The sequence below is a fragment of the Podarcis erhardii genome (assembly GCF_964252035.2).
Source record: "Podarcis erhardii genome assembly, chromosome: 8".
Lineage (NCBI taxonomy): Eukaryota > Metazoa > Chordata > Lepidosauria > Squamata > Lacertidae > Podarcis > Podarcis erhardii.
Window position 1 is genome coordinate 2433801 of NC_138499.1, and position 15309 is coordinate 2449109.

General features: G+C 52.4%; 1 protein-coding gene and 1 long non-coding RNA gene across 3 annotated transcripts in view; one reads left to right on the top strand and one right to left on the bottom strand.

Moving 5' to 3' along the window:
* The window catches only part of LOC309348669 (transketolase-like protein 2), a 35925-nt gene extending 25694 nt beyond the window's left edge, over positions 1–10231 (top strand). For both annotated transcript variants that reach the window (XM_081874274.1, XM_081874273.1), the window contains exons 12-15: positions 5666–5749; positions 7474–7570; positions 8476–8595; positions 9453–10231. In XM_081874274.1, the coding sequence (XP_081730400.1) occupies positions 5666–5749; positions 7474–7570; positions 8476–8595; positions 9453–9625 (474 nt within the window). In that variant the 3' untranslated portion in view covers positions 9626–10231. The remainder of the gene's footprint in view (positions 1–5665; positions 5750–7473; positions 7571–8475; positions 8596–9452) is intronic.
* LOC309349095 overlaps positions 1–15309 on the bottom strand; it is a 224415-nt gene that overhangs the window by 142750 nt on the left and 66356 nt on the right. The window lies entirely within an intron of this gene.

Here is a 15309-nt window from a genome sequence, read left to right on the forward strand (position 1 = left end):
GGACTCCCCTGAGTGAGTGCCTGAGGGTCCTGCTCTTGCCACTTACCATCTGGCCTGGGGCGGGGCCTGAAGCCTCATAAGGACTGCTTGGTGCTTGCTGCCTGCTGCCCAGGAGGACTCCCCTGAGTGAGTGCCTGAGGGTCCTGCTCTTGCCACTTACCATCTGGCCTGGGGCGGGGCCTGAAGCCTCATAAGGACTGCTTGGTGCTTGCTGCCTGCTGCCCAGGAGGACTCCCCTGAGTGAGTGCTTGAGGGCCCTGCTCCTTCCTGCCACTTACCATCTGGCCTGGGGCGGGGCCTGAAGCCTCATAAGGACTGCTTGGTGCTTGCTGCCTGCTGCCCAGGAGGACTCCCCTGAGTGAGTGCCTGAGGGTCCTGCTCTTGCCACTTACCATCTGGCCTGGGGCGGGGCCTGAAGCCTCATAAGGACTGCTTGGTGCTTGCTGCCTGCTGCCCAGGAGGACTCCCCTGAGTGAGTGCTTGAGGGCCCTGCTCCTTCCTGCCACTTACCATCTGGCCTGGGGCGGGGCCTGACAGGCCTCATAAGGACTGCTTGGTGCTTGCTGCCTGCTGCCCAGGAGGACTCCCCTGAGTGAGTGCTTGAGGGCCCTGCTCCTTCCTGCCACTTACCATCTGGCCTGGGGCGGGGCCTGAAGCCTCATAAGGACTGCTTGGTGCTTGCTGCCTGCTGCCCAGGAGGACTCCCCTGAGTGAGTGCTTGAGGGCCCTGCTCCTTCCTGCCACTTACCATCTGGCCTGGGGCGGGGCCTGACAGGCCTCATAAGGACTGCTTGGTGCTTGCTGCCTGCTGCCCAGGAGGACTCCCCTGAGTGAGTGCTGGAGGGTCCTGCTCTTGCCACTTACCATCTGGCCTGGGGCGGGGCCTGACAGGCCTCATAAGGACTGCTTGGTGCTTGCTGCCTGCTGCCCAGGAGGACTCCCCTGAGTGAGTGCCTGAGGGTCCTGCTCTTGCCACTTACCATCTGGCCTGGGGCGGGGCCTGACAGGCCTCATAAGGACTGCTTGGTGCTTGCTGCCTGCTGCCCAGGAGGACTCCCCTGAGTGAGTGCCTGAGGGTCCTGCTCTTGCCACTTACCATCTGGCCTGGGGCGGGGCCTGACAGGCCTCATAAGGACTGCTTGGTGCTTGCTGCCTGCTGCCCAGGAGGACTCCCCTGAGTGAGTGCTTGAGGGCCCTGCTCTTGCCACTTACCATCTGGCCTGGGGCGGGGCCTGACAGGCCTCATAAGGACTGCTTGGTGCTTGCTGCCTGCTGCCCAGGAGGACTCCCCTGAGTGAGTGCTTGAGGGCCCTGCTCCTTCCTGCCACTTACCATCTGGCCTGGGGCGGGGCCTGACAGGCCTCATAAGGACTGCGTGCTGCTTGCTGCCTGCTGCCCAGGAGGACTCCCCTGAGTGAGTGCTTGAGGGCCCTGCTCTTGCCACTTACCATCTGGCCTGGGGCGGGGCCTGAAGCCTCACAAGGACTGCTTGGTGCTTGCTGCCTGCTGCCCAGGAGGACTCCCCTGAGTGAGTGCCTGAGGGTCCTGCTCTTGCCACTTACCATCTGGCCTGGGGCGGGGCCTGAAGCCTCATAAGGACTGCTTGGTGCTTGCTGCCTGCTGCCCAGGAGGACTCCCCTGAGTGAGTGCTTGAGGGCCCTGCTCCTTCCTGCCACTTACCATCTGGCCCAGGGCGGGGCCTGACAGGCCTCACTAGGACAGTGTTACTGCAGGAGGGGCACAGAGTGTTTTTAAAATGTTTTTTAAAAAAATTTCTTTTGGATTTTTTGTATGTGGGGGGTGGGGGTGGGATGGATGTTTGGTTGGGTTTGGGGAATTTTTTTTTTTTTTTTTTGATGATCTTGTAATTTTTACATTTTTTGTTTGTATTGTTTTATTAGTTTTGTTTGTTTGTATAAGTTGTTATTTTGTTCTTAGGGGGAGGGGTCAGGGCTGCCGGGGAGTGGGCCCCAGCCCACAAAATGGCTGGGGCATGTTCCACAGGGGGGAATGCACTGGGACAACCGATCTCAGTGATCACGGGTAGGAGGAGGAGTTACGCTAAGACCAGACCATGTCATTACAGAGGAGGCAGGTTTAGTCGTTGTCTGAGGACTATTCCTGCCTCCGGGTCTGGTCCTGACCGGATGGATACTAGAATCAGCAAGGGATACCCACATGACCTGAAAGTGTTGCTGTGCAATGCCAGGTCAATGATTCATAAGACCACTGCCATCCATGACTTGATCATGGATGGAGGATTTGATCTGGCATGTGTAACAGAGACTTGGTTGGATGAAGCAGATGGGCCTGCCCTTGCCGCTGCTTGCCCACCAGGTTTCTCTTACGCACAGCAACCCAGGTCATGTGGGCGGGGAGGGGGGGTTGCAGTGATTTTTAGGAAGTCATTAGTCTGCACCAGGCGTCCTATTGGGAAGACCCAGTTTTCTGAGTGCATGTTCTGGAAGTTGGGCAATAGGGGCAGTACAGGATTCCTACTGGTGTACCGACCTCCCCGCTGCACCAAGGATTCCCTGCCCGAGCTGCTTCAGGTCGTGGCGGATATGCTCCTGGAGACACCTAGCCTGGTTGTCCTGGGGGATTTTAACATCCATGCCGACACGACCTTACAAGGGGCCGCTCGGGACTTCGTGGAAAGCATGGCCTCCATGGGGCTGTCCCTGAATAAGTCTGGCCCAACTCATAGCCACGGACATGCCTTAGACTTGGTGTTTACCTCTACGGATGCTGGTGATCTGACATTAACTAAAAGTGAAACAAAAGAAGTGCCATGGTCAGATCACTTCCTGGTGCAACTGGACTTCTCCGCAACCCTTCCCCTCCGCAGGGAGGTGGGACCGATTCGGATGGTCCGCCCCTGCCACTTAATGGATCCAATTGGCTTCCAGAGAGTGGTAGGGGACGCTGTATCCCAAGTTGATGGCCTTTCAGCTGATTCCCTGGTGGCCCGCTGGAATGCGGAGTTAACCAGGGCTATTGACTGTCTGGCTCCGAAGCGCCCTCTCCGATTGCATGGAGCCCGGACAGCCCCGTGGTTTTCCCCGGAGCTGAGGGTGATGAAACAATCGTTGAGACGGCTAGAGCGCCGGTGGCGGAAAACTCATTCTGAATCAGACCGGACACGGGTTAGAGCTCAACGTCGAGCCTACCAAGTGGCAATGGCGACGGCGAAGAGGGCCTTCTTCACCGCCTCCATTGCATCTGCAGAAAACAGCAGCAGGAGACTTTTTCAGGTGGTTCGCAATCTATCAGAACCACCTGTACCAATGGGGCCTGGTAGGGACCCCAAGATCTCCTGCAATGCTTTTGCAAAGTTTTTTGCAGATAAAATCGCTCAGATTCAGAAGGAGGTAGACTCCACCGTGGGAGCAGGGCCAGGGCGGGAGAGTGCTAGAGTTCTGTCTGGTCCTGTTACATGGGATCAATTCCAATCTGTTACCTCCGAGGATGTGGACAGGCTGCTTGGACGAGTGAAACCGACCACCTGTCTCCTTGATCCTTGCCCATCCTGGCTGATAAAAGCGAGCCGGGAAGGGCTGGGCGATGGGCTTTGCGGGGTGGTGAACGCTTCCCTCCATGAGGGAGCCTTCCCAGACCCGCTGAAAGAGGCGGTCATTAAACCGCTTCTTAAAAAAACATCTTTAGACCCGGCCAATTTGGCCAACTATCGCCCAGTCTCAAATCTGCCATTCTTGGGCAAGGTGATTGAGCGGGTGGTTGCTGAACAACTCCAAGCACGCCTGGAGGAAACGGACCATTTGGATCCCTTCCAATCGGGATTCAGGCCTCACCATGGGACTGAAACTGCCTTGGTCGCGCTGGTTGATGATCTCCGGCGGGCTAGGGACAAAGGTGAGAGCTGTTTCCTAGTTCTGCTGGATCTCTCAGCGGCCTTTGACACCATCGACCATAACATCCTTCTGGACCGTCTAGAGGGGCTGGGAGCTGGGGGCACTGTTATACAGTGGTTCCGCTCCTTCCTCCTGGGCCGTGTCCAGAAGGTGGTGGTGGGGGATGAATGTTCAGACCCCTGGGCTCTCACTTGTGGGGTGCCTCAGGGTTCTGTCCTCTCCCCCATGCTTTTTAATATCTATATGAAGCCGCTGGGAGAGATCATCAGGGGGTTTGGACTGGGTGTTCATCAGTATGCAGATGACACCCAGCTCTACCTCTCCTTTAAATCAGAACCAGTGAAGGCGGTGAAGGTCCTGTGTGAGTGCCTGGAGGCGGTTGGAGGTTGGATGGCGGCTAACAGATTGAGGTTGAATCCTGACAAGACAGAAGTACTGTTTTTGGGGGACAGGAGGCGGGCAGGTGTGGAGGATTCCCTGGTCCTGAATGGGGTAACTGTGCCCCTGAAGGACCAGGTGCGCAGCCTGGGAGTCATTTTGGACTCACAGCTGTCCATGGAGGCGCAGATTAACTCTGTGTCCAGGGCAGCTGTCTACCAGCTCCACCTGGTACGCAGGCTAAGACCCTACCTCCCCGCGGACTGTCTCGCCAGAGTGGTGCATGCTCTAGTTATCTCACGCTTGGACTACTGCAATGCGCTCTACGTGGGGCTACCTTTGAAGGTGACCCGGAAACTGCAATTAATCCAGAATGCGGCAGCTAGACTGGTGACTGGGAGTGGCCGCCGGGACCACATAACACCGGTTCTGAGAGATCTGCATTGGCTCCCAGTACGTTTCCGAGCACAATTCAAAGTGTTGGTGCTGACCTTTAAAGCCCTAAACGGCCTCGGTCCTGTATACCTGAAGGAGCGTCTCCACCCCCATCGTTCAGCCCGGACACTGAGATCCAGCGCCGAGGGCCTTCTGGCGGTTCCCTCATTGCGAGAAGTGAGGTTACAGGGAACCAGACAGAGGGCCTTCTCGGTAGTGGCGCCCGCCCTGTGGAACGCCCTCCCATCAGATGTCAAAGAGATAAAGAATTACCTGACGTTCAGAAGACATCTTAAGGCAGCCCTGTTCAGGGATGTTTTTAATATGTAATGCTGTATTGTTTTTAATACTGATTGGGAGCCGCCCAGAGTGGCTGGGGAAACTCAGCCAGATGGGCGGGGTATAAATAATAAATTATTATTATTATTATTATTCGCCAGAAGCGGCTTAGACATGCTTGCCACATGACCTGGATTCTGTACGCCGGCTCCCTCAGCCAGTAAAGCGAGATGAGCGCTGCAACCCCAGAGTTGACCACGACTGGACCTAATGGTCAGGGGTCCCTGTACCTTAAAGTCCACAATAATCACTTTTGTTTTCTTTAAGGAGTGAGTTGTTTTTCCTGCACCACTCCCCCAACTGCTCAACTTCTTTGTATCGGCTGCCTCCCCCTCTCCAGCCGTGATTAAACCAACCACCGTTGTATTATCTGCGACAGCTTGCTGGGGTGGAGGTTGCACGATAACATTAGTCAGATCTCCAGGCGTCTTCTTCCAGTCCACCGTTCCTGGAAGTGCATCGTTCTTTCTGCGCTGCTGCACGCTCCAGGCAACTTTTGCGTTTTTATCAGCGCAACCCTGGTGTTGCTGTAGCTCTTTGACCCTTCGTGCCTGACCCTGTCGTACCCCAGGACGTGTGTAAACACAAAGTGGGAGCCCTGCTGCCTCCCTTTTGTTGAAATGTGATCTTTGCTCCTTCAGGGGATATGCTTCATTCGAACCAGCCGCCCAGAGACTCCTGTCCTCTACTCTCAGGATGAAAAGTTCAGGATTGGCCATGCCAAGGTAAAGGGTGTGATTTGATTTTTCATTAGTTTCGCCGTCTGCATTTTGGGGGGAAAGAGCCGTTACGAATAGGACCTTCGTCAGCTTTTGTGCCTCAGTTTAAAAGCTGCTCTGCCCCAATAATAATAATAATAATAATAATAATAATAATAATATATTATTTATATCCCGCCCGACTGGCTGGGTTCCCCCAGCCACTCTGGGTGGCTTCCAACAGAGTATTAAAATACAATAACCTGTTAAATATTAAAAGCTTCCCTAAACAGGGCTGCCTTCAGATGTCTTTTAAAGATAAGATAGCTGCTTATTTCCTTCACATCTGAAGGGAGGGCATGCCATAGGGTGGGCGCCACTACCGAGAAAGTTCCCTGTAACTTCACTTCTGCCTGGTTCCCTGTAGCTTTCCTTCTCGAAGCAAGGGAACTGCCAGAAGGCCCTCGGAGCTGGACCTCAGTGTCCGGGCTGAGCGGTGGGGGTGGACGCTCCTTCAGGTATACTGGGCAGAGGCCATTTAGGGCTTTAAAGGTCAGCACCAACAACCAGCCATTTTGATTTTAAGTGCCAACGGTCTGGTTCAAGCGGAGCTCATCCTTTTGTGCCGGTCCCACTTGCCCCAGAATATTCCCCAGTGCCTAATAAAAATTCAAACATCATCAGGGATGATGGGAATTGTAGTCCAAAAACCGCTGGAGACCCAGGTTTGGGAAACACTGTTCTTAGCACCAAGGCTGCAACAAATAGATCTTCTGAAGCCTAATAATAATAATAATAATATTAATAATAATAATAATAATACCATATTTTTCGCTCTATTAGACGCACGGGACCATAAGATGCACCTAGTTTTTAGGGGAGGAAAATAAGAAAGCAACACAAAGCCTCCTGAGCGAAGAGGGAGCGCTCCTCCCTCTTCGCTCAGGAGGCTTTGCGGGGCTATCCCTGAAGCCAGGAGAGCAAGCGGGATCGGTGCGCACCAATCCCGCTTGTCCTCCTGGCTTCAGCGAAAGCAAGCCTCCTGGATTTGCCCCCACCTCCCGCAAGAGCCCCGCGCTGTTTAAAGGGAGCGCGGCTCTTGGGGGCTTTTCTGGGAGGTGGAAGGGACAGAGCCGCACGCAAAAGCCAGGGATAGCCCCGCAGGGCAGCAGGATGAAGGCTCCCAGCTGCCCTGCGGAGGCTTCGTGCGGCGAAGCTAGAACAGCGAAAGGGAGCGCTGCGCAACGCTCCCTCTCGCTGTTCTGGCTTCTGCCTTAGCCTCGCAGCCTGCATTCGCTCCTTAAGATGCACACACATTTCCCTTTACTTTTTAGGAGGGGAAAAGTGTGTCTTATATAGCGAAAAATACGGTATTATTTTTCCCCAGCCACTCTGGGCGGCTTCCAACAAAGTATTAAAATACAGTGGTCTGTTAAACATTAAAAGCTTCCCTAAACAGGGCTGCCTTCAGATGTCTGAAGCCCAAAAAATGTCCATATACCAGACCGAAAAGGGTATGCAGGAATACTTGAATTACAGAGCCATGCATGTGTCAACCAGACTTCACCAACCTTCTGCCTTCCAGATGTTTTGGACTTCAGCTCCCATCAGCCCTAGTTGGCATGACCAGTAGCCAGGAATGATGGGAGTTGCAGTCCAAATACCTGCAGGGCTAAAGCCTAGCCATCTCTGTCTGGGGATAGAATAGTTCTAGTTTGTTGGCTGAGAAGTTGTTTTCCGTGTCCCTATAGGTTGTGCGTAAGAACGATGCGGACAAGGTGACTGTCATTGGGGCAGGAGTCACCCTCCACGAGGCCCTCACAGCTGCTGATGAACTGGCCAAGCAAGGTAATCAGAATGATAATGTAGGACGGGACCCCATGATTCACCTAGTCCAGGGGTGTCCAATCGGTCGACTGCGATCGACAGGTTCCTTATAGCTCATGTTGTTAATAAAAATGTTTCTGCCCCCCTTGGTCATCCCCTGTTCTGTGTTTAGTGTTCCTTATTAGTTTGCTGTAGCGCTTCGTTCGTCTGTTAGCAGTTATGTTGATGGTGAGCGATTCACCGTATTTTTTGCTCCATAAGACGCACCTGACCATAAGACGCACCTAGTTTTTAGTGGGGGAATGCAAGGGAAAAAATATTCTTTAAAGGGAGTGCTGAGCAGAGCCTGTAGGCATCCCAGGTTCTGCTCAGCGCTCCCTTTAAAGAGCGCTTGCATCCTTTTCCCCAAGGAGGGTGAAGGGTAGTGATGGGCTACCCTTGTCCCTCCTCGGGGAAAAGCCCCCAAGAGCCGCACACATGCTCCATGCAGCTCTTTAAAGGGAGTGCTGAGCAGAGCCTCCCGCCTGCATTCGCTCCATAAGACGCACACACATTCCCCCTTACTTTTTAGGAGGGGGAAAGTGCATCTTATAGAGTGAAAAATACGGTATTTTAATTCTGCATCCTTAGTGTCAACCACTTTGACCTGCCCCCCCAAAAAGATCAACAGTTTTGGTTTGCCACCCACAAAGAAAGCTCAACAACTCTGATCTCCCCCCTCAAATAAAAAGGGGTAGGTCACTGCCAGGCTTTTTTCTGGGAGTAGATCTCTTGGGAGTTGGACGTCCCAGATCTAGTCCAAGCCACCTGCGATGGGAATAATGGACGGCTGCAGGTCTCGTCGGAGGTTTGGGGTGCTGATGGCATCTCTCCTTTCCGCCCTGCCCCAAATGCTCCTTCCCACAAGCCTTTTGCTTCCTCTTTAGGCACCCACATCCGGGTCATTGACCCCTTTACAATCAAGCCCTTGGATGCCGCCACCATCATCTCCAATGCCAGAGCCACCGGAGGCCGAATCATCACCGTGGAGGACCACTACAAGGAAGGTAAGCGGGTTCCAGCTGTGGAGCAGGGCACCTGGGAACGGCACATTTCCCATCAATTTCTGGCCCCTTTCTTGACTTTTTCCTGCCGCCCTCGTTCGACGGTCGCGTGCCCTGGATATCGATTCCTCCCTCCCTCCCTCTCTCTTTTCTTTCTTTCTTTTTTAATTTTTTTGATTTTTCAATAAAATTTATTAGTAATTTCCACACAACAACAACAACATGAAAGATATCAAAAAACAATACACAACACACAAAAATCAACATTCGAAAACTAAAAAAAAGCAACCAAAACAAAACACACCAAAAGAAAATCCATATCTTACAAGTTAATATTATAAACACTAAAACAACAAGAAGACATTGACTTCCACCAATCCCACAGCACCTCCTTTATCTCTCATTGTGTCTTCCTGTTTTCTTTATCATCTCTATCCTAACATCTAGATATAAACCCTTCTTTCATATCCTTTCACTTCACAAGGTTATTCCAGACTCAGCCAGATTTCTACCCTCGAACCTTGACTTTTGAGGTATTCATTTAGGCACTTCCATTCTTTTTTTTACTTCGCTTTTTGGTTTTTGTCTTATTATGTCTGTTAATTTGGCTAATTCTAAGTATTCTGAGAGCTTACATATCCACTCTCCCCTAGTGGATAACTGATTCCCTTTCCAGTACTTAGCCACCAGGATTCTTGCTGCAGACGTCGCGTATAAGAAAAAAATAGTTTTGTCTTTTGGAATATTGTCATTTAAAATTCCTAAAAGGAATGCCTCTGGCCTTTTACTATATGATATTCTCAATATTTTCTTTATTTCTTCGTGGATCACGCTCCAAAATACTCCCTCTCTCTTTCTAGGAGGTCTTGGCGAGGCTGTGGCGGCGGCCGTCTCCGAAGAACCCGGCATCTTGGTCCAGAGCCTGGCTGTGTCGGCCGTGCCGCGCAGCGGGAAGCCCAGCGAGCTCCTGGACGCATTTGGGATCAGCGCCAAGCATATCGTGGCTGCCGTGAAGAGCACTTTTGCCAACTGATTCCCCTTGTCTGCCTTGAGGTTGGTGGGGAGGGCGGTGGAGTTTTGAGAGAGGTTGTTTCTCAAGAGCAAAAAGTGTCTCCCCTAACACAGCCTTGTCTGACTTCTCCGTCCCAGTTTTGACAGACATGCTGCTAGCATTCCCTTTTGACCTTGTGCTGAGTGAGAATGGAGCTTTTAACTGACCAAATGACAGTCCTGTCCCCGTTTCCCCTCCATCCCCAAGCCGTTCTATTTGCTCTCAAACGTCTCTCACATCACCTAGGCCCAAAAAGTGTCCCGGTCGTCCTATTGGAACAATAAATAGTGCTTGTTTTACTTGAACCTTTTTACCCTTGTGCCTGACGCCTAACTTCTGTGGCTGATGCTTTCTCAAGCCTGACATTCCATGGGCAGCTTGGGTAGAGTTTCCTACCAGGAAAGGTTACTGACACATGAGTAAATGTTGACTGCGGAAGCGCATATAGCTCTGACAAAAAGATCCGTTTATGAATTCTGTTGTCTTAGTCGGAAACGGAAGGGGCCGTTTCCCTGTTTTTCCTTGTACTGTAACTGCTATCCACAAACAGTGTTCACCCAGCGAGTCAATAAAAAACAAAAGTTATCACCTGTTGGCTTCGTGAAGTGCTTGATATCTCTGCAGTAAGGGGCAGCTCTGAGGGATTTCTTCTAAACACACCACTGTGACATTTAAGAATGCTTCACTTGGCTGCAAAATGGAGTCCACAGGCTTGAACTATGCAAGCTTATAGAGACATTCCCTTGCCTTAGATTTTATGCGTACGTAGAAATTAAGTCACATAACAAACAGAGTTACCATCTGGTAACTAACCAGCGGCCTTATCAGGCAAAGCAAAAGTAACACCAGAGGCAAGAACAAGGCTATACATTCATCTGTTGGTGTCCGCAAATTCCAAGATGGGCTCCCTTCCCAAGCTGACGGTTCCCACCTACATCTCGTGCAGAAACCACTGTTCTAAGAAAAAGCGGCTCCATTTCCCTTATGGGGTACCCAAGAGCCCGTACAGAGTCCTTACGCGGGTTTCCTGTTGGTAGGAGAAAATAACAGAGGCCAGCCAAAGTATATTGAGAAGCAAAGCAGCTAGTAAGCCTGATCTTTATTCAGGGAACTGTTCCAACAGGGTCCCCACTCACCACACGCAGGAGGGAGGAGAACCCTGAACAATGGTGTGCAAGGCCTTATATAGACTTTTGAAATTGCCCACCCTGTAGCCCAAGAACACCCCCAAAAACATCATCACAGGGAGGCAGTCTCCAACAAAACTCCTGTTTGTCAGGATACCTGATAATGGCCACTGATTCATCTACCTGGGCAGCCTAGCCATTCTTTTGTGAGGGTAAATACAGTGGTGCCTCGCAAGACGAAATTAATTCGTTCCGCAAGTCTCTTCGTCTTGCGAGTTTTTCGTCTTGCGATGCATGGTTTTCCATAGGAATGCATTGAAAATCAATTAATGCGTTCCTATGGAAACCGCCTTCCCCCAACCTCTTCTGGCGGGCGGCATTTTAAAATCGCCCGGGACAGCGGAGGACTTCTCCGCTGTCCGGGCGATTTAAAAGCCCCTGGGAAGGCAAGCAGGGGGGACAAAGACTTTTGCCCCCGGCCTGCCTTCAGAAGAGGTCCAGGACAGGCTTCGCGGACCTCTCCGCAAGCAGCGGGAGCGCTCCTTGCGGAGAGTTGCCAGCGCGCCCAGGCTTCGCGGCCCCGCCGCCCGGCTTCGGGACATCGTTCCGATGCCAGGCGGCGGGGGGAGGCTTTCTCGCCCCGCCGCCCGGCATCGGGACGATGCCCCGAAGCCGGGCGGCAGGGGGAGGCGTTCCTGCCCCGCCGCCCGGCATCGAGACGATGCCCCGAAGCCGGGCGGCGGGGGGAGGCTTTCCCGCCCCGAAGCCGGGTGGCGGGGGGAGGCTTTCTCACCCCGCTGCCCGGCATCGGGACGATGCCCCGAAGCCGGGCGGCGGGGGGAGGCTTTCCCGCCCCGAAGCCGGGCGGCGGGGGGAGGCGTTCCCGCCCCGAAGCCGGGCGGCGGGGGGAGGCGTTCCCGCCCCGCCGCTCGGCTTCGGGACATCGTTCCGATGCCGGGCGGCGGGGGGAGACTTTCCCGCCCCGCCGCTCGGCTTCGGGACATCGTTCCGATGCCGGGCGGCGGGGGGAGACTTTCCCGCCCCGCCGCTCGGCTTCGGGACATCCTTCCGATGCCGGGCGGCGGGGGGAGGTGTTCCCGCCTCGCCGCCCGGCATCGGGGCATCCTTCCGAAGCCCGGCGGCGGGAGGAGGTGTCCCCGCCCCGCCGCCAGGCTTCGGAGGAGGTCCGAGGACAGCGGGGAAGACGAGCTGCGCTTCCCCGCTGTCCCGGAGATTTCCCTATGGGCTGTCGTCTTGCGAAGCAAGCCCATAGGGAAATTCGTCTTGCGAAGCGCCTCCAAAACGGAAAACCCTTTCGTCTAGCGGGTTTTCCGTCTTGCGAGGCGTTCGTCTTGCGGGGCACCACTGTACTTCAGTTCCTGAATCCAGGTCACAGGCTCACCCTGTTCATACACAAACACGCCCTTAAGACAGGATTTGTAAGCAAAAAGAAAAAGGGAAGGCTTTCCCCATTTTCTCCCTCCTTGCAGAGAAATATATTGAGGTCAATTTGGGAGAGTCAGGATTGCTCTCCTGTACTATAATTTCAGGCATGTGGTTTATATACGTGTGTTTGCCTTGTACATTTATATTTGAGACCTTAGAATTCTTAGAACACCACCTTCTTGACCGTTGAAGGGACGCGGGTGGCACTATGGGTTAAACCACAGAGCCTAGGACTTGCCGCTCAGAAGGTCGGTGGTTCGAATCCCCACGACAGGGTGAGCTCCCATTGCTCGGTCCCTGCTCCTGCCAACCTAGCAGTTCGAAAGCACATCAAAGTGCAAGTATATAAATAGGTGCCGCTCTGGCAGGAAGGTAAACGGCGTTTCTGTGTGCTGCTCTGGTTCGCCAGAAGCGGCTTAGTCATGCTGGCCACATGACCCAGAAGCTGTATGGCGGCACCCTTGGCCACTAAAGCGAGATGAGCGCCACAACCCCAGTGTCAGCCACGACTGGACCTAATGGTCAGGAGTCCCTTTACCTTTACCTAAAGTAGAAAACCATTAGAAGTTTGGTATTAAGTTTATTTTTCTTGTTACCATTTGAATGGCGTTCCACTAGATGCCTGTATCTGAATCAAAACTGGGAAATTCAGTGGGTTGAATCCAAATGTTATCGTGGTCAGACTAGATTCAAACGGCGTTTCTGTGCGCTGCTCTGGTTCGCCAGAAGCGGCTTAGTCCTGCTGGCCACATGACCCGGAAGCTGTACACCGGCTCCCTCGGCCAGTAAAGCGAGATGAGCGCTGCAGCCCCAGAGTCGGTCACGACTGGACCTAATGGTCAGGGGTCCCTTTACCTTTACTATTTCAGGTACGTGGTTTATATACTTATGTATGTGTTTGCCTTGTACGTTTATGAACATTTATATTTGGGACCTTAGAATTCTTAGAACACCACCTTCTTGACCGTTGAACCTACCGTTGATCTTGTCATCTCAATCTGCTGGAGCCTATCTTTGCATGCAGGGGAAATCTCTAACTTACTTAGGGTTTGAGACCAATTCACTTCCCCACCTGGTTTTGCTGGCCAGTCAAAGCCGTTTCCTGGGTTGTGGCTGTTGCATGCTGACGACAACTAGGACAAACAGGTGGGAGCTGAGTGCCGGGTGGGGACCAAAGGTGGACAACTACCCCAGAAGGGGCATGGCTACCCTTCCCCTAACACCCCATAACTAACCCCCAAAAAGCTGTTTTGGCTGGCTGGACAACAGTCATAGCCTTTGAAAGTGAAAACAGAGTCTGTGGTGTCACAGTTTAAAGAAACCGCAAAGACAGCAAATGCAGGGATCTGGGCCCAGAGCAAAAGGACAAGTTTAATCATTGAAAAATGGTGACGAGAGAGTTAGCGCTCTGTGTAGTGGAACAGGGGAATCTGGCCTGCAGGGGTAAGCTTCGTTTGCGTGGAGGAGTTTGATGTGATTTCTTTCTTAACAGGTTGGCTCAACTCTTTAAGCGTGGACATTAAGTAGAATGACTTCCCTGGAGATATAATTAAGAAGTTTGAAAGATTTAATATCAAAGACTAAACATATAGAGCGTTGCACAATTCACGCGCACTTAAATATAATTACTCACAAATTGAGGTTTTCCAGGATCTTAAGTCCTGAGCTCATTCTTTGATCAGCAAGTCGTGGCAGAAGGAAGAAGTATTACGCTCAAAGGCAGGGTATGAATATCTCTGTCATCATGCTCTGATCGGTCAATGCGACTGGACTTACAGTGACTAAACACCTAATTGCTGGAATCTTTCTAGATGAGTTGGCAGAGACTCAAGGTGGCATGTTTGAGCCCCATGCTGGGCAAAAGATTTCTGCCTTGCAGGGGTTGGAATAAATAACCCTCGTGGTCCTTTCAAGCCTACAGTTCTACAGCTGTGGATGTTGGAAGATTCAAGACAGAGAAAAGAAGATGCCATCAACTTGGACAATTTAAAAGATTAGACGAATTTATGGTGGAAAAGGCTATCCAATGCTCATGGCCAGAACTGCTGTGCGTTACCTGCAATAGGTGCGACATGGGTGGCGCTGTGGGTTAAACCAGAGCCTAGGACTTGCCGATCAGAAGGTCAGCGGTTCAAATCCCCGTGATGGGGTGAGCTCCCGTTGCTCTGTCCCAGCTCCTGCCAACCTAGCAGTTTGAAAGCATGCCAAAGTGCAAGTAGATAAATAGGTACCGCTCCGGCGGGAAGGTAAACGGCGTTTCCGTGCGCTGCTCTGGTTCACCAGAAGCGGCTTAGTCCTGCTGGTCACATGACCCGGAAGCTGTACGCCGGCTCCCTCGGCCAGTAAAGCGAGATGAGCGCTGCAACCCCAGAGTCATCCAGGACTGGACCTAATGGTCAGGGGTCCCTTTACCTTTACCTGCAGTAGTGGAAGCAGTCTTCATCTGAACGCCAGTTGCTGAAAACCACAGGAGGGGAGAGGGCTGTTGCACCCAGGTCCTGCTTATGGTGTTCCCAATGGGGCAGGGGTTGGTTTAAGCCGCTCCCTTTCTGCCCCAAAGCCCCCACCTATAGATGGGGCAATGGGCTCTGCATCATTACTCAAAAAGTGCCTTTTCCAAACTGAAATAAACAATGCGATACTTAGAGACATACGGAGACAGTATAATATAATACGTACAGTTCTTTAAATGTTTTTGTGGGAAGGGGTGGGGTTACTGGTTTGTTTTGGCTCTTGTTTTTATTATGTATACCTGAAGGAGCATATTCGCCCCCATCGTTCTGCCTGGACACTGAGATCCAGCTCTGAGGGCCTTCTGGCGGTTCCCTCCCTGAGAGAAGCCAAGTTACAGGGACCCGGGAAAAGGACCTTCTTGGTGGTGGTGCCCGCCCTGTGGAACGCCCTCCCACCAGGTGTCAAAGGAAAAAACAACTATCTGACGTTTAGAAGACATCTAAAGGCAGCCCTGTTAGGGAAGTTTTTAATGACTGTTGTTTTAAGGTACAGTGGTACCTCGGGTTACATACGCTTCATGTTACAGACGCTTCAGGTTACAGACTCTGCAGAACAGAAATTGCGTGGCGGTGGCAGGAG